Source organism: Bombina bombina, chromosome 5, assembly GCF_027579735.1.
Source record: "Bombina bombina isolate aBomBom1 chromosome 5, aBomBom1.pri, whole genome shotgun sequence".
NCBI classification, from domain to species: domain Eukaryota; kingdom Metazoa; phylum Chordata; class Amphibia; order Anura; family Bombinatoridae; genus Bombina; species Bombina bombina.
The window spans coordinates 261,300,452-261,324,819 of NC_069503.1; the positions used below are offsets into that span (position 1 = coordinate 261,300,452).

General features: G+C 38.5%; 1 protein-coding gene across 1 annotated transcript in view; it reads right to left on the bottom strand.

The window, feature by feature from the left end:
* Positions 1–24,368, bottom strand: part of MALRD1 (MAM and LDL receptor class A domain containing 1) — a 998,487-nt gene that overhangs the window by 904,529 nt on the left and 69,590 nt on the right. The window contains exons 6-7 of the mRNA XM_053715701.1: positions 11,613–11,765; positions 357–462 (exon numbers count right to left, since the gene is read on the bottom strand). Of these exons, the coding sequence (XP_053571676.1) occupies positions 357–462; positions 11,613–11,765 (259 nt within the window). The remainder of the gene's footprint in view (positions 1–356; positions 463–11,612; positions 11,766–24,368) is intronic.

The window sequence follows — 24,368 nt, forward strand, 5'->3', positions numbered from 1 at the left end:
AAATAATGTTCAGGATTCCTCACTTTTGATAATGCACAACCCCTTTTTCCACTAAACATGTACATAACGGCTCCTCTGTCATAAACATTTCTCATTAATTTATGAAATTGTCTTGGGCTGCTCGCATGCCTGGGACTCTCATGCATACATAAATTCTTTCAAAACCTGAGACTCTTCAAATGGACCCAAAACTCATCTTTTAAAGACAGGGTATTGTCATTTCTTCCACAAATAATTCCTAAAAATATACATTCCTCCTGCTCTGTACTGTGTAAGGTGATATTGACATTACATAAAAATGCTCATGTCACTATAATATTGCTATAATGCAAAAAAAGGTTATGAAAGTGACTTACCAGAAGGTCAGTGTGCAACCAGTGGCTGCCTGTCTGAACCGTGGGCTTCTTAATTCTGCGATCTGTGAATAGCTATTGTTCTCTTTCAGAATAAACATAAAATGACCTGTTAAAAAAATAACTGTAAAGATGAAGCTGCATTTAATGTTGTAATATCTCATATCTCAGATTCTCAGTGTAATTTCTGAAAAGCAAAAAAAACTTTTTTGTGGTTTACCTATTTATTTTATTTTCAAATATATCTCTATTAAGGTTTGGTATCTCTATTAAGCACTTGGCTACGTGTTTTAGGGCATAGCATAATTCTGGGGGCCACAATTTCATAGCTGATTTTGGAAGTTGGCCGCTTGAACAGATAAGCTTGAGCAAGAATCTAGCATGAAGAATTTATTATTTGAGCAACCTGACAGCAGTTGGCAGAAAGTAAAAAGTTTGGTGGGGAGCTTTGTACACAAGAATGTGAGTGGAATGATTGACTCTCCATATTTATAAGACGTTGGCGAAGCTAAATGCTAATTAGATGATGAGATCTATATGAATAAGATTGGTTTCTGGATCTTTATTCTAGGGCACAAGAAAGATATTCAAAAGTTTTCTTGGGGGGGTTTAACTGACTAAAGTGAGTACAGATTATGGTGTGAATATAGGAATACTTGTCCTCTTCAGGTTGGTGTGTTCAGTAGTAGAAGGCGCTTTCTAATAACTATTTTGGAATAGGTTTTCTTGAACTTGCAATGTAAAATATGTATTCTGATGGCTACAAAGATAGGTATTGCTAGAAAATGGAAAAATACTCCACAATGGAAAGGCATAGTAGACCTAGTAAATTATTTTAAAAATATGGAAGAACATGTCTACAGATCTAATCTACAGTCTGAATTATTTTATTATATATGGGAATCCGGGGAAAGATTATACTATCCGTCATCTAAAAGACCTGTTTATTTGATACCTGATTTGATGTCTGTTTGAGCCTGACCTCTGAGATGGTTTCACTATCCTCCCCATTTATTTTTCTTTCTTCCAATCACCTAGATTACGAGTTTTGCGCTAAACAGGGTGTGAAACTAATGTCAAAACGTTGTGTTATTTCACCCTCCATAGCGCTGCCATTATGAGTTACTGAAAAGCCTCCTTGTGCGTGCGATATGGTGGCATTTAAGTGCCATAAAACAGGTTGAGATATGTGCATATCCTAAAAGGGCTAATTAAGTAAAAATAGTTTGAATAAAAAAATTGTTTACAAATTGTTGGGAAGTATTTTAAAATAATTTTAAAAATAAGCAAAAACACTTAAAATAGCCATTATGTCTGAACACTGTGCTTCATCCCTCTTATCAGTGTTTAGACACGGGCTTTGTATTTCAACTGAGTTCACAGCTTCTAGGTAGACATGTGTGTTTCGTATCTGACAAATTCGGAATTCAGCCAAATTTTGTCCGATTTGGCGATTCAGATGCATTCGAATTTCTGAATCAGCACATCCAGAAAAATTCCGAAAAATGAATAATATGTTTCCGAATTTTTGGATCCATTATTTGGAATATTTTTGGAATTTTTCATTGTTCCTTCCTAAACCGCAGTTCCCCTACACTAACTCTAAGTCTATAATAAAGGCATTAACCAGTAAACCACCGTTCCCCGACATTGCAGACACTAACTAAACCTATTAACCCCTAAACCGCTGTTCTGAAACATCGCTGACACAAACTAAACCTATTAACCCCTAAACTGCACCCCCCCCCACATCGCCGACACAAACTAAACCTATTAACCCCTAAACTACAACCACCCCACATCACCAACACTAACTAAACCTATTAATACCTAAACCGCTGTTCCGAAACATCGCTGACACAAACTAAACCTATTAACCCCTAAACCACACACCCCCACATTGCCATCACTAACTAATCCTTTTAACCCCTAAACCACTAACATTAAACCTAATCCTAACCCTAAACCTAACACCCCCTAGTTTTAACATAATTAAAATATAACTAAATTAAAGTTACAATTATGAACTAATAATACCTATTTAAATCTAAATACAAAGTAACTTACCAATATTAACCTCTAAACATAACACCCCCTAACTTTAAACCTAACCCTAACCCTAAATTTAACACCCCCTAACTTTAACATAATTAAAATATAACTAAATTAAAGTTACAATTATGAACTAATAATACCTATTTAAATCTAAATACAAAGTAACTTACCAATATTAACCCCTAAACATAACACCCCCTAACTTTAAACCTAACCCTAACCCTAAACCTTGCACCCCCTAACTTTAACATAATTCAAATGTCGCTAAATTAAAATTACAATTATTAACTAAAAATACCTATTTAAATACACCTATCTAAATACAAAGTAACTTAACTATATTAAAACCTAAACCTAACCCTAAACCTAACACCCCCTAACTTTGACATACTTAAAATATAACTAAATTAATGTTACAATTATTAACTAAATAATACCTATTTAAATCTAAATACATTCGGCTAGATTACGAGTTGTGCGTTAGGGTAAAAAAGCAGCGTTAAGAGGTCCTAACGCTGCTTTTTTTATGCCCGCTGGTATTACGAGTCTTGCAGGTTTAGATGTACTGCATACTTCTTTGGCCTTACCGTAAAACGACTTACGTAAACTTTGTAAAGTCTTTTATCTATGGGACTTCCATAGCGCTGATATTGCGAGTCTGTCCTGGGAGTCCAAAATGTGAGCGGTACAGCCTACCCTGTCAAGATCCCTAACGCATTTAAAAGTCAGTAGTTATGAGTTTTACACTACAACGCTGTAGCATAAAACTCATAACTAAAATGCTAAAAAGCACACTAACACCAATAGACTACCTATTAACCCCTAAACCGAGGCCCTCCCGCATTCCAAACACTATAATAAAAATTTTAACCCCTAATCTGCCGCTCTGGTCACCGCCGCCACCTACATTATATTTATGAACCCCTAATCTGCTGCCCCCAACATTGCCGACACCTACATTATATCTATTAACCCCTAATCAGCCAATAGGATTGAAGTTCAATCCTATTGGCTGATCCAATCAGCCAATAGGATTGAGCTCGCATTCTATTGGCTGATTGGAACAGCCAATAGAATGCCAGCTCAATCCTATTGACTGAATGGATCAGCCAATAGGATTTTTTCTACCTTAATTCCGATTGGCTGATAGAATTCTATCAGCCAATCGGAATCTAAGGGACACCATCTTGGATGACGTCACTTAAAGGTACCTTCATTCGTCATCAGTCCGTCGGCAGAAGAGGATGCTCCGCGTCGGATGTCTTGAAGATGGACCCGCTCTGCGCCTGATGGATGAAGATAGAAGATGCCATCTGGATGAAGACCATCTGGAGGACCACTTTGCCTGGCTTGGATGAAGACTTCTCCCGGCCTCGTTGAAGACTTCGGCCCGGCTTGGATGAAGACGTCTCCCGGTAAGTCGATCTTCAGGGGGTTAGTTTTCGGTTTTTTTAAGGGTGTATTGTGTGGGTTTTATTTTTAGGTTAGGGACTTTGGGCCACAAAAGAGCTAACTGCCCTTTTAAGGGCAATGTCCATACAAATTCCCTTTTCAGGGCAATGGGGAGCTTAGGTTTTTTTAGATAGTATTTTATTTGGGGGGTTGGTTGTGTGGGTGGTGGGTTTTACTGTTGGGGGGTTGTTTGTATTTTTTTTTACAGGTAAAAGAGCTGATTACTTTGGGACTATGCTATTGGTAGTTTAGTTTAGGCTAGGGTTTTTTTTTATTTGGGGGGGCTTTTTTATTTTAATAGGGTTATTAGATTAGGTGTAATTAGTTTAAATTTCTGCAATTTGTTTATTATTTTCTGTAATTTAGTGCTTGTTTTTCTTTGTACTTTAGCTAATTTAATTTAATTTAGCTAATTGTATGTAATTTATTTAATTGTATTTAATTTAGATAATTTATTTAATTATTGTGTAGTGTTAGGTGTTATTGTAACTTAGGTTAGGTTTTTTTTTACAGGTACTTTTGTATTTATTTTAGCTAGGTAGTTATTAAATAGTTAATAACTATTTACTAACTATTCTACCTAGTTAAAATAAATACAAACTTGCCTGTAAAATAAAAATAAACCCTAAGCTAGCTACAATGTAACTATTAGTTATATTGTAGCTAGCTTAGGGTTTATTTTATAAGTAAGTATTTATTTTTAAATAGGAATAATTTAGTTAATGATAGGAATATTTATTTAGATGTATTGTAATTATATTTAAGTAAGTGGGTGTTAGGTTTAGTGTTAGACTTAGGTTTAGGGGTTAATAACATTAATATAGTAGCGGCGACATTGGGGGCAGCAGATTAGGGGTTAATAAATATAATGTAGGTGTCGGCGACATTGGGGAAGGCAGATTAGGGGTTAATAAATAGTATGTAGGTGTCGGCGATGTTGGGGCAGCAGATTAGGGGTTAATACATATAATGTAGGTGGCGGCGGTGTCCTGAGCGGCAGATTAGGGGTTAATAAATATAATGTAGGTGTCAGCGACATTGGGGAAGGCAGATTAGGGGTTAATAAATAGTATGTAGGTGTCGGCGATGTTGGGGGCAGCAGATAAGGGGTTAATACATATAATGTTGGTGGCGGCGTAGTCCAGAGCGGCAGATTAGGGGTTAATAATATAATGCAGGTGTCGGCGATGTTGGGGGCGGCAGATTAGGGGTTAATAAGTGTAAGATTAGGGGTGTTTAGACTCGGGGTTCATGTTAGGGTGTTAGGTGTAGACATAAATTGTATTTCCCCATAGGAATCAATGGGGCTGCGTTAAGGAGTTTTACGCTGCTTTTTGGTAGGTGTTAGACTTTTTTTCAGCCGGCTCTCCCCGTTGATTCCTATGGAGAAATCGTGCACGAGCACGTTACACCAGCTCACCGCTGACTTAAAGGGACAGTCTAGGCCAAAATAAACTTTCATGATTCAGAGCATGTCATTTTAAACAATTTTCCAATTTACTTTTATCACCAATTTTGCTTTGTTCTCTTGGTTTTCTTAGTTGAAAGCTTAACCTAGGAGGTTCATATGCTAATTTCTTAGACCTTGAAGGCCATCTCTTTTCAGAATGCATTTTAACGTTTTTTCACCATGTTAGTTCATGTATTTCATATAGATAACACTGTGCTCGTGCACATGAAGTTATCTGGGAGCAGGCACTGATTGGCTAAACTGCAAGTCTGTCAAAAGAACTGAAATAAAGGGGCAGTTTGCAGAGGCTTAGATACAAGATAATCACAGAGGTTAAAAGTATATTAATATAACTATGTTGGTTATGCAAAACTGGGGAATGGGTAATAAAGGAATTATCTATCTTTTAAAACAATAAAAATTCTGGTGTAGACTGTTCCTTTAAGCAGCGCTGGTATTGGAGTGCGGTAATGAGCAAAATTTTGCTCAACGCTCACTTCTTGTCTTGGTGGGTTTTACTGTAGGGGGGGGGTCTTTATATATTTTTTTACAGGTAAAAGAGATGTTTAACTTAGAGTAATTCCCTACAAAAGGCCCTTTTAAGGTCTATTGGTAGTTTATCGTAGGCTAAGGTTTTTTTATTTTGGGAGGGCTTTTTATTTTGTAAGGGCTATTAGATTAGGTGTAATTCTTTTTTATTTTTGATAATTTTGTTTGTTATTTTTTGTAATTTAGTGTTTGTTATTTTTCGTAATTTAGTATTTTTTATTTTTTGTAATTGGATACTTTGTAATTTTTAGAGTAGTGTTAGGATTTTTTTAATGTGTAGTTTAGTTTTAATTAATTTAATTTTAGTTTAATAATTATATTAGTTTAATTGTTAGTTTAAACTTTTTTAATTTGACAGGTAAATTTGAATTTAATTTAATCTAAGGAAATTGTAATTTTAATATAAAGTTAGGGGTCTTAGGATTAGGGGTTACTAGTTTAATTTAGTTTATTGCAATGTGGGGGGCTTTCGGTTTAGGGATTAATAGTTTACTTTAGTATATTTCGTTGTGGGGGGGCTTGCAGTTTAGGGGTTAATAGGTTTAGTTTGTGTCAGCGATGTTTTGGAATCGCGCTTTAGGGGTTAATAGGTTTAGCTAGTGTTGGAGATGTGGGGGGTGCGGTTTAGGGGTTAATAGGTTTAGTTTGTGTCTGCTATGTGGGGGGTGCGGGTTAGGGGTTAATAGGTTTAGATAGTGTTAGTGATGTGGGGGGACGGCGATTTAGGAGTTAATAGTTTTATTTAGTGGTGGCGTGGGTGGTGGCAGTTTAAAAGTTTTGTTTCGGGAATCGCTTGAACATTAGTTAGAAATAACGATTCGGTCCTACATTCTATTATATAAAAGGCCAAGTGTGTTTGTCCGAAGCTGTCATGCACAGTAGAGATAGCACGAGGACAAACACACCTGGCCTCACCTGACAATCCATGCTGTTTGCGGTGAAAGTGGGCGTGACCGGGCGGGAGCGTGGCCGGACGGGGCCGTGGGTGTGGCCAGGTATGGCCAGGGACATGGTCAGGCGTGGCCGGGCATGGTCGGTGCGATAGAGAGGGGAGAGAAATAGAAAGAGAGGGAGAGAGACAAAAAGAGATAGGAAAGAGTTAAAGAGAAGGAGAAGAGCAGAAGAGAGGGGAAAGTGCAGAAGAGAGGGGGGAGAGAGAGCAAAAGAGAGAGGAGAGAGACAGAGCAAAAGAGAGGGGGGAGAGAGAGAGCAAAAGGGAGGGGGAGAGAGAGAGAGCAAAAGAGAGAGGGGAGAGAGAGAGCAAAAGAGAGGGGGAGAGAGAGAGCAAAAGAGAGGGATGGAGAGAAAGAGCAAAAGAGAGGGATGGAGAGAGAGCAAAAAAAAGGAGAGAGAGAGCGCAAAAGAGAGGGGGAGAGAGAGCGCAAAAGAGAGGGGGTGAGAGAGCGCAAAAGATAGGGGGAGAGAGCGCGCAAAAGAGAGGGGGAGAGAGAGAGAAAAAGAGAGGGGCGAGAGAGAGCGCAAAAGAGAGCGCAAAAGAGAGGGGGAGAGAGAGTGCGCAAAAGAGAGGGGGAGAGAGCACGTAAAATAGAGGGGTAGAGAGATAGCGGAAAAGAGAGGGGGAGAGAGAGCGCGCAAAATAGGGGGGGAGAGCACAAAAGAGAGAATGCAAAAGAGAGGGGGCAGAGAGAGAGCGTAAAAGAGAGGGGGAGAGAGAGCGCAAAAGAGAGGGGGAGAGAGAGCAAAACAGAGGGGGGGAGAGAAAGCAAAAGAAGGGGGGAGAGGGAGCAAAAGAGAGGGGGGAGAGAGAGAGCAAAAGAGAGGTGGAGCGAGAGAAAGCACAAAAGAGATGGGGAAAGAGCGCAAAAGAGAGGGGGAGAGAGCGCAAAAGAGAGGGGGACAGAGAGCAAAAGAGAGAGGGGAGAGAGAGAGAGCAAAAGAGAGGGGGGAGAGAAAGAGCAAAAGAGTGGTGGACAGAGAGAGAGCGCAAAAGAGAGGGGAAGAAAGCGCAAAAGAGAGGGGGAGAGAGCACAAAAGAGAGGGGGAGAGAGAGAGCAAGGGGTGGGACCGCTGTACTGCAAGTAATGGCCCATGTGAACGGGCTTTAGGACTAGCTAATAATAATTCGGTAATGGTTTCAAATGCATCCAGACTTCAAATTTTGGAACGACTCAAATGAATTCCAAAATCCGAATTACTGACACATACCGAATTATTACGAATGTCTTGAACTACATTTTTTTACGACCTGAATTAAAACGAAATGAAGTGAACCAAATTTTTCGATTGCGCACAAGTCTACTTCTAGGCATGCTCCAGCAGATAATCCCTATTCATTTGTGCATTTTACCAAAACAACAATGGATCTAGCTACAGCCATAAAAGAAGGGGTTAATGGCGAGGCACTGCAGTATAAATTTGCAGGTAAAGTAGTTAATGTACATATTATATTTTTTATCTATCTCAACTTGTTGAATGTCCCTGCACAAAAGTCAAGGGCTGCTTTGACATGCTCGTGTATGATTTCCCCCATAGACATCAATGGGGAGAAGGTGTTAGAAAAAAACCTAACACCTGAAGTGCGGAATGAAATATCTTCGTAACGCAACCCCATTGATGTCTATGGGGGAAAAAAGGTTAAGTTTAAACCTAACACCCTAACATAAACCCGAAGTTTAAACACCCCTAATCTGCTGCCCCCAACATCGCCAACACCTAAATAAAGTTATTACCCCCTAATCTGCCGCTCCAGACATCGCCAACATAAATAAAAGTTATTAACCCCCTAATCTGCAGCTCCCAGACATCACTGCCACTTTAATAATGTTATTAGCCCTTATTCCGCCACTCCCTGACATAACCGACACTATAAAAAAGTTATTAACCCATAAACCTCTGGTATCCCAAATCTCTGCAACTAAATAAACTTTGTGACCCCTAAACCTCCGGCCCCCCACATCTCTGCCACAAAATAAACCTATCAACCACTAAACCGCCGGCCCCCACAACGCAAAACACTAAATTAAACTATTAACCCCTAAACCTAACCCCTCATTACTTTAAATTAAAATTACAATATAACTATATTTAAATAAATAAAAACTTACCTGTGAAATAAAAATAAACCTATCATTAAACTATAAATGAATAATACATAGGCATAAAGCTCTTTAACCCCTGTGATTAGTGGAAATATCACTGAATGAGAGCTGCACCGACTTGCACAGCTTCCTGAGGCCTGTATTGGACATTATATACACAAACCCCTTATGCTAGGTGGTTTTTGTTTTCACTTTGGACTACACCAATTATTTATTGGACTTTAAGGTACAAGCTGTGTTTTTCATTGTATGCATTTTGTGTATTTTTTGTGCTTGATATTATCGTTATTTATCCGGATATTTATCTTCATTTTTTATTTTTTTAATTTGGTTATAATTTGGCTAATCTGGTTATATGATTTATTTTTTTATTTTTTTGCTGTAAACTATTAATTAACCTAACCTTACTATCCTAATAAAATAAAAAATACTACCAATTAAAAAAACTAAATTACAAATTAAAAAAAAACTAATACTACAAAAAAAATCAAAAATTACAAAAAAAATAAACACTAAATTACAAAAAATAAAAAAAACTAAGCTTACAAAAATAATAAACGAAATTATCAAAAATAAAAACAATTACACCTAATCTAATAGCCCTATAAAAATAAAAAAGTCCCCCCAAATAAAAACACCCCCTAGCCTACAATATACTACCAATAGCCCTTAAAGGGGCCTTTTGTTGGGCATTGCCCTAAGTTAAACAGCTCTTTTACCTGTAAAAAAAAATACAAAGTCCCCCCAACAGTAAAAACCCACCACCCAACCAACCCCCCAAAATAAAAAAGACCTGACTCTAAAAAAAAACTAAGCTACCCATTGCTCCTAAAGGGGCATTTGTATGGGCATTGCCCTTAAAAGGGTATTCAGCTCTTTTTCATTGCCCTTAAAACGGCATTTAGCTTTTTTTCAAAAACCCAAAGCCCTAATCTAAAAAAAAAACACCCAAAAAAATACCTAACACTAACCCCTGAATATCTACTCACATCCAGGTGGCGAGAAGTCTTGATCCAGGCGGCGACATCTTCATCCATGACGGGGACATCTTCTATCATCATCCCGGTGGCGCAAAGGGAAGCAGCGAAGACATCCAGTGCAGAGTGTCCTCTTCATACGGTCCCCGCTGTACACTGAAGCTTCAATGCAAGGTAGCCATTTCAAAATGGCGTACCTTGCATTCCTATTGGCTGATTTGATTCTTCAAATTCAAATCAGCCAATAGGATGAGAGCTACTAATCCTATTGGCTGTTCAAATCGGGGAGCAGTGGAATAGGGTTTAATAATTGTTATTAGTGTCGGCGATGTCAGGAGCGGCAAATTAGGGGTTAATACATTTATTTAATAGTTGAGATGTGGGTGGGCGGCAGATTAGGGGATAATAGCTTTAATAAAGTGTTTGCGATGCAGGAGGGTGGCGGTTTAGGGGTTAATAATTTTAGTTATGAGTTTTGTGAAACATTTTTGTTACACAAAACTCATAACTACTGGTCTCAGATGGTGGTATTACCGCACAACCTGTAATACCGGCGCTATGAAAAACCCACGCAAAAACGTTGTTTTTTTGAGTGCGGAATGGACGTTGCGTTACAGGCTAAATTGCTTGCAGTATATCTATACTGACACGACTCGCAATAGCTGCGTTACTGCTTTTACGCTAAAATTGCCATTTTTTTGCGTTAAAAGCCGTAACGCAAAACTCGTAATCTAGGTGTATGTTAATTATTTTGGTTGATACAATTCTTCTTATTTTTACCTTTTTAAAAAAAATCCAACTCTGTAATGTGATTTAATACAGTGTTCCTCGTTCTTATTATACGCAATGTAATTGCACAGTTTGGAATGCCTCCTTACGTCTCATATGTGCTTTCTGTTTGTATATGTATTACCAAGGTTGGAATGAGTATGTATTGAAAAATAATAAAAATCATTTATAATTAAAAAAAAAATTATAGATAGGGGGAATTACCACCCTGCTAAAGTTTGTTACAACAACCCTATGTGAAATAAGGGATTATTACAAGATTAATGTTAAAGGGACATTAAATCCATTTTTTATTCCCTATAAAGGGCTAGATTACATGTGAAATACAATTGATAGAGCATTATTGTGCGCTTGTTCTCAAGCAAACAATAATGCACATACAAGTCTTCTATGTGAGGGCATTAGCTGACCCACACTATCTGACATGCAGATGTTAGGGCACATTAGACTATCACTTGAGCAAGAAACAATACGTTTGGATTCGTAATATGAATGCAACAATAGAGGTGGTGTGGACAGCACTCAAGCAATATTAAGGCCAAATAGCTCTAACATTTCAGTCCAAAATGTTTAATTATAATTAAAAAAAAACTTTGCAATGGACATTCATTATTTATTTTGCCATATTTTTCTGTGATTATAGTCTGAAAATGCTTCACAGTGATTGGTTGAAGTGTGGTTGAGCTTGTTCTTATATGTCCCTAACTGTTTTTTCTAACAAAATGACAGGTTTTAAAGCTTATAAAACATGTATTTTTATGCATACCTGATAGATAGATAGATAGATAGATAGATAGATAGACTGATAGATAGACTGATAGATAGATAGATAGATAGATAGATAGATAGAGATAGATAGATAGATAGATAGATAGATAGATAGACAGACAGACTAGGGTGTGTAGAAATCAATATGTTTGGATCTTACCATCAGATTTATTGTACGTGTGATCTCGGGGCGGAGCTTGCTTCTGATAAGCAGGAGGGAGATCAGTTCTTGAACTTCTTATCCAGTCGAAAGAATCATGAACAAATGTCTCATACCAGCCACAATTATCCAATTCAAAGTCACATTTGGCAGCTGGAATTAGCATACATTAATTTTATATTGATTTTATAGCATAATTTTGTTTATTTACCAGAGACTGCAGTAATCTGCCTCACAATTGTACTTTCAACATTTTGGCTAAAAACCTAAAATATTACCTAGGTGAACTGTCTTGATCCTAATTATTTTTTCTTTATTTCCTATTGCTTGTTTTTCAGATGCAGTAATAAAAATGATAACAGATACAAAGAAATGTTTAGGAAGCAAAATAGCCATTAGGGGCCATATTTTATAAAACATTTTCTTGAGTCTCAATACCTCTTATAGACCATTAATTCCTTCCCTATTGCTTGGAGGGGTCTGATTTACTGCTAAGTAAACTGATCTCAATTTTAAATTATATAAATATAGCTATACAAAATGCATTATGTGATAAAACAGTTTACACATTTGCCAGCAGAGAATTTCTAGCAGTACAAATTAAATGCTAATTCTGCACATTCATTGACTCAGTTTCCAAAATGTCATTGTTACTTCAACTGGCTGCAAGATGCTTCATTTTTTTCTATTATTTCCTTTCCAATATGATATTGGGTGGGAAAAGAGAAATTGAAAAATTTCCTTCTTTTCTTTTAATGTCAATATACAAAGCAAGGCTTGTATTTTGTATTTAATTTTGATAAATGTGATCTACAGATGTCAATAGAAAATGAAACGATAATAGTTTTATTAATGCTTGTGAGAGTGTAAGGAATTTAAAGAGAGCTGATTTATGGATAGAGTAGTTTTGTCAAGATCAAGATAATGAAAATACTGAGAGACATGAGTGTCAATCAACATCTTTCAGATACTGGCTCCTGATAACTCATTTTCAGTTTCAGCCAAGTTATCACAATCCAAAATGGATTTGGTCACTAACAGGCCCATTTATCAAGCTCCGTACGGAGCTTGAAGGGCCGTGTTTCTGGCGAGTCTTCAGACTCGCCAGAAACACAAGTTATGAAGCAGCGGTCTAAAGACCGCTGCTTCATAACCCTGTCCGCCTGCTCTGAGCAGGCGGACAGGATTCGCCGGAAATCAACCCGATCAAATATGATCAGGTTGATTGACACCCCCCTGCTGGCGGCCGATTGGCCGCGAGTCAGCAGGGGGCGGCGTATTGCTCTCTGCATTTAGCGAGGTCTTGCGGACCTGATCCACAGTGTCGGATCAGGTCCGCAAGCCCTTTGATAAATGGGCCTCTAATAGTCCACAACTGCATATGTGTGTTCAATAGAAATGTTCCCAAACATGTGTTTTCAGTTCTCAAGTACCAGTTATCAGGACAGAAACTTAAAATCCAAAGGAATCTGACATGTACAAAGGCACTTTCACACCTCGTAAGGTTACAGTTCAGTTCTTTAGAATTTACGCCTTTGTGGCGCAGTATTTTATTTCTGCGCTTGTGAAAACTCCACTAGAATTAAGCTTTTTACGCTTTTTTGTGTGCAATATATATATTTTTTATTAGACAGTATTAATATGAATGTAACTATACTGTATTTTTTAATCGGATTGTAATATCAGTGCAATGAAAAAGGCTTGCAAAAATATGATTACACTAGCGCAAAACCGTTTGCGCCTCACTTGTAATCAAGCCTTTAATATTTTAAAAGTATTGTTCTTTTTTCAATATTTCCAATTTTTTTTATTTAAAAAGATGCATTTTCCAGTTTGGCAAGATATACATCTGAAATCAAGAAGTAGACTGTTTTTCTATTAGAAGGAAGTGGCTGCAACTTGTTTTGTAAAAGTGAAACTTCCATATTAAAAATAGGGCTTTTACAGGGAGTGCAGAATTATTAGGCAAATGAGTATTTTGACCACATCATCCTCCCTATGCATGTTGTCTTACTCCAAGCTGTATAGGCTCGAAAGCCTACTACCAATTAAGCATATTAGGTGATGTGCATCTCTGTAATGAGAAGGGGTGTGGTCTAATGACATCAGCACCCTATATCAGGTGTGCATAATTATTAGGCAACTTCCTTTCCTTTGGCAAAATGGGTCAAAAGAAGGACTTGACAGGCTCAGAAAAGTAAAAAATAGTGAGATATCTTGCAGAGTGATGCAGCACTCTTAAAATTGCAAAGCGTGATCATCGAACAATCAAGCGTTTCATTCAAAATAGTCAACAGGGTCGCAAGAAGCGTGTGGAAAAACCAAGGCGCAAAATAACTGCCCATGAACTGAGAAAAGTCAAGCGTGTAGCTGCCAAGATGCCACTTGCCACCAGTTTGGCCATATTTCAGAGCTTCAACATCACTGGAGTGCCCAAAAGCACAAGGTGTGCAATACTCAGAGACATGGCCAAGGTAAGAAAGGCTGAAAGACGACCACCACTGAACAAGACACACAAGCTGAAACGTTAAGACTGGGCCAAGAAATATCTCAAGACTGATTTTTCTAAGGTTTTATGGACTGATGAAATGAGAGTGAGTCTTGATGGGCCAGATGGATGGGCCCGTGGCTGGATTGGTAAAGGGCAGAGAGCTCCAGTCCGACTCAGACGCCAGCAAGGTGGAGGTGGAGTACTGGTTTGGGCTGGTATCATCAAAGATGAGCTTGTGAGGCCTTTTCGGGTTGAGGATGGAGTCAAGCTCAACTCCCAGTCCTACTGCCAGTTTCTGGAAGACACCTTCTTCAAGCATTGGTACAGGAAGAAGTCTGCATCCTTCAAGAAAAACATGATTTTCATGCAGGACAATGCTCCATCACACACGTCCAAGTACTCCACATTTGGCTGGCAAGAACGGGTATAAAAGAAGAAAATCTAATGACATGGCCTCCTTGTTCACCTGATCTGAACCCCATTGAGAACCTGTGGTCCATCATCAAATGTGAGATTTACAAGGAGGGAAAACAGTACACCTCTCTGAACAGTGTCTGGGAGGCTGTGGTTGCTGCTGCACGCAATGTTGATGGTGAACAGATCAAACCACTGACAGAATCCATGGATGGCAGGCTTTTGAGTGTCCTTGCAAAGAAAGGTGGCTATATTGGTCACTGATTTGTTTTTGTTTTGTTTTTGAATGTCAGAAATGTATATTTGTGAATGTTGAGATGTTATATTGGTTTCACTGGTAAAAATAAATAATTGAAATGGGTATATATTTGTTTTTTGTTAAGTTGCCTAATAATTATGCACAGTAATAGTCACCTGCACACACAGATATCCCCCTAAAATAGCTATAACTAAAATCAAACTAAAAACTACTTCCAAAACTATTCAGCTTTGATATTAATGAGTTTTTTGGGTTCATTGAGAACATGGTTGTCGTTCAATAATAAAATTAATCCTCAAAAATACAACTTGCCTAATAATTCTGCACTCCCTGTATTGGTGATCTGAAAACTCGTTTGAGGCTCAGAGAAATAGCCCCTATATTATATTTATTAACCCCTAATCTGCCGCCCCCAACGTCGCCTCCACCTACCTACAATTATTAACCCCTAATTTGCCGACCGGACCTCACCGCTACTCTAATAAATGTATTAACCCCTAAAGCTAAGTCTAACCCTAACACTAACACCCCCCTAAGTTAAATATAATTTAAATCTAACGAAATAAATTAACTCTTATTAAATAAATTATTCCTATTTAAAGCTAAATACTTACCTGTAAAATAAATCCTAATATAGCTAAATTATAATTATATTATAGCTATTTTAGGATTAATATTTATTTTACAGTTAACTTTGTATTTATTTTAACCAGGTACAATAGCTATTAAATAGTTAATAACTACTTAATAGCTACCTAGTTAAAATAATTACAAAATTACCTGTAAAATAAATCCTAACCTAAGTTACAATTAAACCTAACACTACACTATCAATAAATTAATTAAATAAAATACCTACAATTATCTACAATTAAACCTAACACTACACTATCAATAAATTAATTACATACAAATATCCACAAATAAATTCAATCAAATAAACTAACTAAAGTACAAAAAATAAAAAAAGAACTAAGTTACAAAAAATAAAAAAATATTTACAAACATTATAAAAATATTACAACAATTTTAAGCTAATTACACCTACTCTAAGCCCCCTAATAAAATAACAAAGCCTCCCAAAATAAAAAAATGCCCTACCCTATTCTAAAATACAAATAGAAAAACTCTTTTACCTTACCAGCCCTTAAAAGAGCCTTTTGTTGGGTATGCCCCAAAGAATTCAGCTCTTTTGCCTGTAAAAAAAAACATGCAATACCCCCCCCCAACATTACAACCCACGACCCACATACCCCTAATCTAACCCAAACCTTCCTTAAATAAACCTAACACTAAGCCCCTGAAGATCTTCCTACCTTATCTTCACCACGCCGGGTATCACCGATCGGTCCAGGCTCCGAAGTCTTCATCCAAGCCCAAGCGGGGGCTGAAGACGTCCATCCTCTGGCTGAAGTCTTGATCCAAGCGGCGGCTGAAGAGGTCCATCATCGGGCAGAAGTCTTCATCCTATCCGGGCAGAAGAGGAGATCCGGACCGGTACACAACTTCATCCAAGCGGCATCTTCTATCTTCTTCCATCTGACGACGAGCGGCTCCATCTTCAAGACCTCCGGCGCGGATCCATCCTCTCCTTCCGACGTCCTAACACAGAATGAAGGTTCCTTTAAGGGACGTCATCCAAGATGGCGTCCTTCGAATTCCGATTGGCTGATAGGATTCTATCAGCCAATCGGAATTAAGGTAGGAAAATTTTGATTGGCTGATGGAATCAGCCAATCAGATTCAAGTTCAATCCGATTGGCTGATCCAATCAGCCAATCAGATTGAGCTTGCATTCTATTGGCTGTTCCGATTTGCTCCACATCTCACCTCAATACCAGCGCTGCTTACGTTAGCGGTGAGCTGGCTGAACGTGCTCAAGCACGATTTCCCCATAGGAATCAATGGGGGAGAGCCGTCTGAAAAAACCTACGTAAAGCTCCTAATGCAGCCATATTGATTCCTATGGGGAAAATACATTTATGTCTACACCTAACACCCTAACATGAACCCCGAGTCTAAACACCCCTAATCTGCCACCCCCAACATCACTGACACCTACATTATATCATGAACCTCTAATCTGCCGCTCCAGACGCCGCCGCCACCTACATTATACTTATGAACCCCTAATCTGCTGCCCCCAACATCGCCGACCCCTAAATTATATTTATTAACCCCTAATCTACCGCCCCAATGACGCCGCAATCTATCTGTAATTTAGTGGGGTACAAAAACCCCCCCCACTAAATTACAGAAAATAATAAAAAAAAATACAAGATTTTTAAACTAATTACACCTAATCTAAACCCCTAACAAAATAAAAAAGCCCCCCCAAAATAAAAAAGCCCTACCCTACACTAAATTACAAATAGCCCTTAAAAGGGCCTTTTGCTGGGCATTGTCCCAAAGTAATCAGCTCTTTTACCTGTAAAAAGAATTACAGATCCCCCCCAACATTAAAACCCACCACCCATACAACCAACCCTACTCTAAAACCCACCCAATACCCCCTTAAAAAACACTAACCCGCTGAGGATTACCCTACCGGGAAATGTCTTCATCCAACCGGGCAGAAGTGGTCCTCCAGACGGGCAGAAGTCTTCATCCAAGCCAGGCAGAAGTGATCCTTCAGACGGGCAGAAGTCTTCATCCAGACGGCATCTTCTATCTTCATCCATCTGGCGCGGAGCGGGTCCATCTTCAAGACATCCGACGTGGAGCATCCTCTTCACCCGGAGTCTTCTTACTAAATGACGGTACCTTTAAGTGACGTCATCCAAGATGGCGTCCCTTCAATTTACGATTGGCTGATAGAATTCTATCAGCCAATCGGAATTAAGGTAGAAAAAATCCTATTGGCTGATGCAATCAGCCAATAGGATTGAAGTTCAATCCTACTGGCTGATGCAATCAGTCAATAGGATTGAGCTGGCATTCTATTGGCTGTTCCAATCAGCCAATAGAATACAAGCTCAATACTATTGGCTGATTGTATCAGTCAATAGGATTTTGTCTACCTTAATTCCGATTGGCTGATAGAATTCTATCAGCCAATCGTAAATTGAAGGGACGCCATCTTGGATGACGTCACTTAATGGTACCGTCATTTAGTAAGAAGACTCCGGGTGAAGAGGATGCTCCACGTCGGATGTCTTGAAGATCAGCCAATCGGAATTGAAGGAAAGCCATCTTGGATGACGTCACTTAAAGGTACCATCATTTAGTAAGAAGACTCCGGATGAAGAGGATGTTCTGCGTCAGATGTTTTGAAGATGGACCCGCTCCGCGCTAGATGGATGAAGAAAGAAGATGCCGTCTGGATGAAGACTTCTGCCCGTCTTTAGGAGAACTTCTGCCCAGCTTGAATGAAGACTTCTGCCTGTCTGGAGGACCACTTCTGCCCGGTTGGATGAAGACGTCTCCCGGTAGGGTGATCTTCAGGGGGGTAGTGTTAGGTTTTTTAAGGGGGATTGGGTGGGTTTTAGAGTAGGGTTGGTTGTGTGGGTGGTGGGTTTTAATGTTGGGCGGGAATCTGTAATTTTTTTTACAGGTAAAAGAGCTGATTACTTTGGGGCAATGTCCCGCAAAAGGCCCTTTTAAGGGCTATTTGTAATTTAGTGTAGGGTAGGGCTTTTTTTATTTTGGGGGGGGCTTTTTTATTTTTTTAAGGGGATTAAATTAGGTGTAATTAGTTTAAAAATCTTGTAATTTTTTTTATTATTTTCTATAATTTAGTGTCTGTTTTTTTTGTACTTTAGATAATTTTATTTAATTTAGGGAATTAATTTAATTATAGTGGTAGTGTTAGGTGTAATTGTAACTTAGGTTAGGTTTTATTTTACAGGTACTTTTGTCTTTAATTTAGCTAGGTAGTTATTAAATAGTTAATAACTGGCTGAGTAGAAGTGTTTAGCAAGAGCTCCTCTTGATATTTCAAAAAACACACAAAAAACTTTGATTTACAACTAAATTTTAATAGCTATTTTTGACCTGAGTGTGCCCTAACATCTGTGGGAGCTGAAAGGTGATTGAGGACTTCAACTCCATCGATTGTACTGCGCACTTTGGGGACGGCTTGACCCCATTGTGAGAAGCGACACTTTCGGATAGACCCTAGGTACCCTGAGGCTGGACGGCAGATACTCAATACCCACGTGGTTTACTGCCATACCCAAGAACACTACTTTTAAAAAAGACTTATTCTCTACCAACGACCCTCTAGCTGATTGGCCTACCTAGCAGAAGAACTGGGTATATTTTTTAAGGGGTCATTGGCTCAATAGTGACCGTATGCACGGACTTACAATACCAGTAATTGGTGGGCCGCAACGGAAGTCCTAGCTGGATACCTGCCTGTCTAAGTCGCGGAACACACCTGCTCTGGAGCACTGAGGTTAGATACCAGAGAAGGAAGCTGGACAGCAGTGGGTGTTTCGGAGTGGACACAACACCATTTGGAGAATATCTGAGGGCCTACAGGAAAATTGCCTACCGGAGCCGAGGGAAATCGCCCCACAAGCAACATACAGGTCACTGGAAATACACATCAGTATCTTGCTGAAGTGACCTGGAGCTGATTGCGGCCTTAGAGGTGGACATTGCATAGAGCCAGTGATTAGTAAAAGGGCGTGTAATGACGCCATCTTGGGGCCTATACCTCGGCCAAAACAACATACCTCTCAAGTGGCAACACAAATGGGCTAGGAACAACCAAAGTTCAGGTACTCCCACAATTGCCTTTCTAATGTACCAACTGCCATGGCAATCATTTAACAAGCTGTGGGTGAGACCTTTAGCGACTAACTTGCTGCCGGAGGGTAAGAGACTTTTGTTTTGCTTTTCAGGGGGCAATGAAACAAGAGGTAAAGATAAATATCAGATAAAAGAAGGGTTATATTTACTAAGAGACATATAGTATGCTGACAGAGTGACCCTTCCTATGCACAATAAACAGTTCTCTCAAGTGGCTCCCTAAAAGAGTTATGCTATAACAAAATTTATACTTAAGGTGTCCGGTCCCCCCTTGTCTCTACACTCATCAGGGAAGGGAGTTATGTTTCCTGTCTCGGTTCCAAAGTGGTGTAATATTGGATCTGAGTGACTGAGAGACAGGTTCCTATAGGCCAGACAAACATCTTTGATACCAGAAGACCTCAGTTAAAGGTGTAGCACTGTTACCACCAAATATGTCTGCACACTTATAGGTCTTAACTTTTGGTTACCATAGTGTGTATCAAGCGATAATGCCCTGAAGACTCACACAGCTACTTAACTGCTACATGAGTGATAGATACATGCTATAGGGGTGAACAAAGATATACTTGATAGTAATTAACTACTGTATAATGAAGGGAAAGAATCAATCTGTCAAAGATTGCTTATCCAAGGCCCAGGCAAAAAAGAAAGCCATGCTTCAAGACAGAGGAGCCTCACAGGAGGCTGATCCAATAGAGACTACCTCAGACTCTGGCACAGAGGATCAAGCACAACCTTCCACTAGCATCCTGGTTCAGCAGATCAAGGAGGTGTTCAAAATTGAATTAAAAGCTGCAATTAAAGATATAAGAAGTGACATCAAAGAAATTAGTCAGAGAACATCTGATCTAGAAGATAAAGTTGGAGCGCTTGTTGAGGAAATTCCACAGATCCAAAACTCCATGCATACCCAGCATAGTAGGATTAATCAGCTAGAATCACAACTTGAGGACCTAGAGAACAGATCTAGGCGATCTAATGTGAGACTCAGAAATCTACCAGAAACATATGGTAAGCTACATGATGTACTCTTTAAGATTCTATGACAGCTACTACCAGAAGTAGAGGAGAGCTTTTTTTTTAAATGATAGAATTCATAGAGCTTTAAATAAACCAAGAACTCCTAATGTTCCTAGAGATGTTATCCTCAAATTCCACTATTACGTCACCAAAGAGCAGCTCCTACAAACTACCAGAACACTGGAACATGTAGATTTTGAAGGCCATCATCTTCAATTCTTTGCTGACCTCTCTCCTATTACCTTGCGAAGAAGGAGGGAACTTAAACCAGTCACCACAGCCTTAATGAAGGCCCAGATCAGATACCGGTGGTCATTTTCATTTCGGGCTTGTCTTTCTTCACAATAAAACCACATATTCCTGCACATCTTTAGAGGAAGGCATGAATTTAATTGATCAGCTGCGAATAGTGAGGGAGGACATAAACCTGCCCTTACCACCAAGACCTTCCAGGAAGCAGAACCAGCAGATGTGGAACAAACCCCCTAAAGATACAACGCTCTCCAGAAATACTGGAGACCATCCAGGAGAGGAATCAACCTCACAGGATCAAGCTACTTTAGAGAAACGATGAGAACGGTTGTTCTGCTTGTAAGGACTGAGATCCATCTGGCTAAACCATTAATTCTCTCAGAGAATGAGGCTCACTACCCACCCTGTATTAAAGAGGGAGGAATATGTTATATACAGCACTAAACTGTTTATCTACTATGACTCTTTAATCCGTATTTGTATGACTATAGTTGTGAATGAGAGTCCATGCTCCACAAATTAAAGTTCCTTTAAATTTATTGTTGTTCTAGTTGGTTTATAGGTTATCCATGTTACAGATAGAAAGTTATTGTGTCTTGATGTACAAAATCCACTTGTCTAGTAAGAGAAAGAGAAATAGATGTACCATGATCCAAAATTTGTTTATAAATATTACTTCTATTATTGGTTTGGAGGCTACCCATACTGGAGAAAGATAGTTAATTTAAATTTATTAGAATGGGTTCATAGGTTATTTATGGTTGGGATAGGACGGGAAAGGAGGAAAGCAAAGCCAAGCTACAAAACCCACTTTATAGGGCTGGTAGATGGATCCACCATATTATCTTCCTGTAGATATTAGAAGTTATTGCTATACCCCGGGACAATATTCACCCTAGGAGATTGACTAGGAACCTTTGTAATCCCTAGACTCATATCAAGGTAACCTTCCCTTCTCTGGTCAGGGTAGTGTTATTCCATCTAATGGTCACGAAATGTCTTCTCATTACTTGTTAGGTCATATTATGGCTCGAATGCTACCCCTTAAACATCATAGTCCCATAAAGTAGTATTCACCCCCTGAAATAGATCATACATATATAGGATTGTATTTATCAACATATTTTCAATTAGATATATTATAGTTATTTGTGCTATTTGAATCACTTATACACTATGTAACCACCAAAGTGTTGTTCATTGAACAATGAAGTATCTCACACTGATACTAATGTTATTATTTGTTTGTTTGTTTGCTAATGTCTTTCTTCTTCTTTTCTTAGCTCTTTTCTATCTACCCTTGAACACTTGTGGGGCTATCATAGTAATAATACGAAGGAAATGTGTGGAGGATATAGGTAATTCAACTAACGAAGTCAGCTTTCCAAGGTATTGTTAAATAGAGGGTTATGTGACAAAGTTGCCCTTACACTTGACTATACTAACTAAAGATGTCAGTTAACATAATTTCACATAACGTTAGGGGATTACACTCCCACGTAAAACGGAAAAAAATCAATCACAGAATATAAACATAGACAAGCACACATTATTATGCTACAAGAGACTCACTTTACTTCTACGCAAAACCTGAAATATTGGGACTCAGCTTTTCCAATCCAATACCATTCATTTGGCAAAAAAAAAAAAGAGGGGAGTTACTATTATCCTACATGCCTCCCTCAACTTCCAGGAAGAAGAGGTTATTAGAGACCCAGAAGGACGGTTTATAAATACATGGTAAAACAGTTGTTATAGGGAATATATATGCCCCGAACGAGAATCAGAGTAACTTTATGGCTAAAATTAGCAAACTACTAACCTCATGGAAAAAACACAAAATTATACTGGGAGGGGATTTTAATTTAACACTTAACAATAAAATAGATAGATCCCCCTCAATAGGCACATGCTCCAAACATATCCTGAGCGATTTCATCTTAGATCATAATTTACTCGATGTCTGGAGAATCCATAATCGGGGTGCCCGAAATTACACATTTTACTCGTCAGCCCATAACTCCTACTCTAGGATCGATTATATTTTTGCAAGTCAAATTTTATGCCCATTAACAACAAAGGCTAACATAGTACAAACTTGCTGGTCTGATCACTCTATTGTGGAAATTTCTATGAAACGGTTTTTTGAGCCGTCTAGGGATAGATCCTGGGCCCTAGATCCATCTCTATTACGAAACTAAATATTTTGTCAAAAACTTAACCGCCAAATTAAGCAATTCTGGTCTGACAACAAAAATTCAACCCCTAACACATTAAATGTATGGGGGGCGTTCAAGGCGTTCTTTAGAGGAATTCTAATTCAGGAAAAGGCTAACATAAATAAACTGAAGAAAAAGCTTATATAGGATAAAAAACTAGAAATTGAGAACCTTAATAGGAAACATATTCTAACTAGAAGCCCTACTTTAGCAGAAGTAATGAAAGTTAAGAAATCTGAATTAGATAAGATGCTTGATGAAGTGTCCCTAGCTTCGTTGAGAATCATTGATGCACAATATTTTGTATTTGCTAATAAGCCTGATCGTATGCTGGCTAGGAAAATTAGGAATATAACGAGAACTACATCTGTTCCCCAGATTCAGTTGCCTTCAGGCTCCATTATTAATAATCCTTCCCATATTGCTGATGCATTTGCTGACTTCTACCAATCCTTATACAGTCTACCGAAAACTCTCACTTCCTCTAGGATTAATAAAATTAGAGCGTTTCTAGATAATTGCCAATTGCCTAAACTTGAGGAATCTGCTTTAGACTAGCTTAACTCACCAATCACAGCACAAGAAGTAGCCATAGTCATAAAGCAGCTCAAGAGCAACAAAGCAATGGGTCCTGATGGTTATTCGGGAAGTTTTTATAAGAAGTTTTCAATTGATCTTATTCCCAACTTGATTGAATCTTTCAATTATATAATGGAAGGGGGGGTTATCCCTTCGGAATTATTAGCAGCTCGAATATGTGTGGTGCCTAAACCAGGCATAGATAAGTTCCATTGTAAAAATTATAGGCCCATATCACTAATTAATACAGATCTTAAGCTTCTAATCAAAATATTAGCCAATAGGTTGAATCCCCATATACCTAAATTAGTATCAAACGACCAATTGGGATTCATTTTGTTGAGAGAGGCTACCAATAATATTCGTAAGACAATCAACTTGATTGACTTTGCCACGGCCGAAAGAGTGCCTTCTCTGTTCCTGTCACTGGACGCAGAGAAGCCATTCGACAGAATCCATTGGGATTATATGTTCGAATCCCTATCGAAATTCGGAATATCAGGTTCATTCACAAAAGCTGTATGGGCCATTTATACTAGCCCTTACGCATTTCTCAGAATTGCAGGGTATCAATCTAAAAGAATAAGCATTCATAACGTTACCAGGCAGGGATGCCCATTGTCACCCTTATTATTTGCCATATGTATAGAGCCCTTGGCAGCTAGTATCAGAAATAACAATGACATAGCTGGAATCGTGGTAGGTCAATCTGTACATAAATTGTCTTTATTTGCAGACAATGTTATATTAGTAAACCACTACTT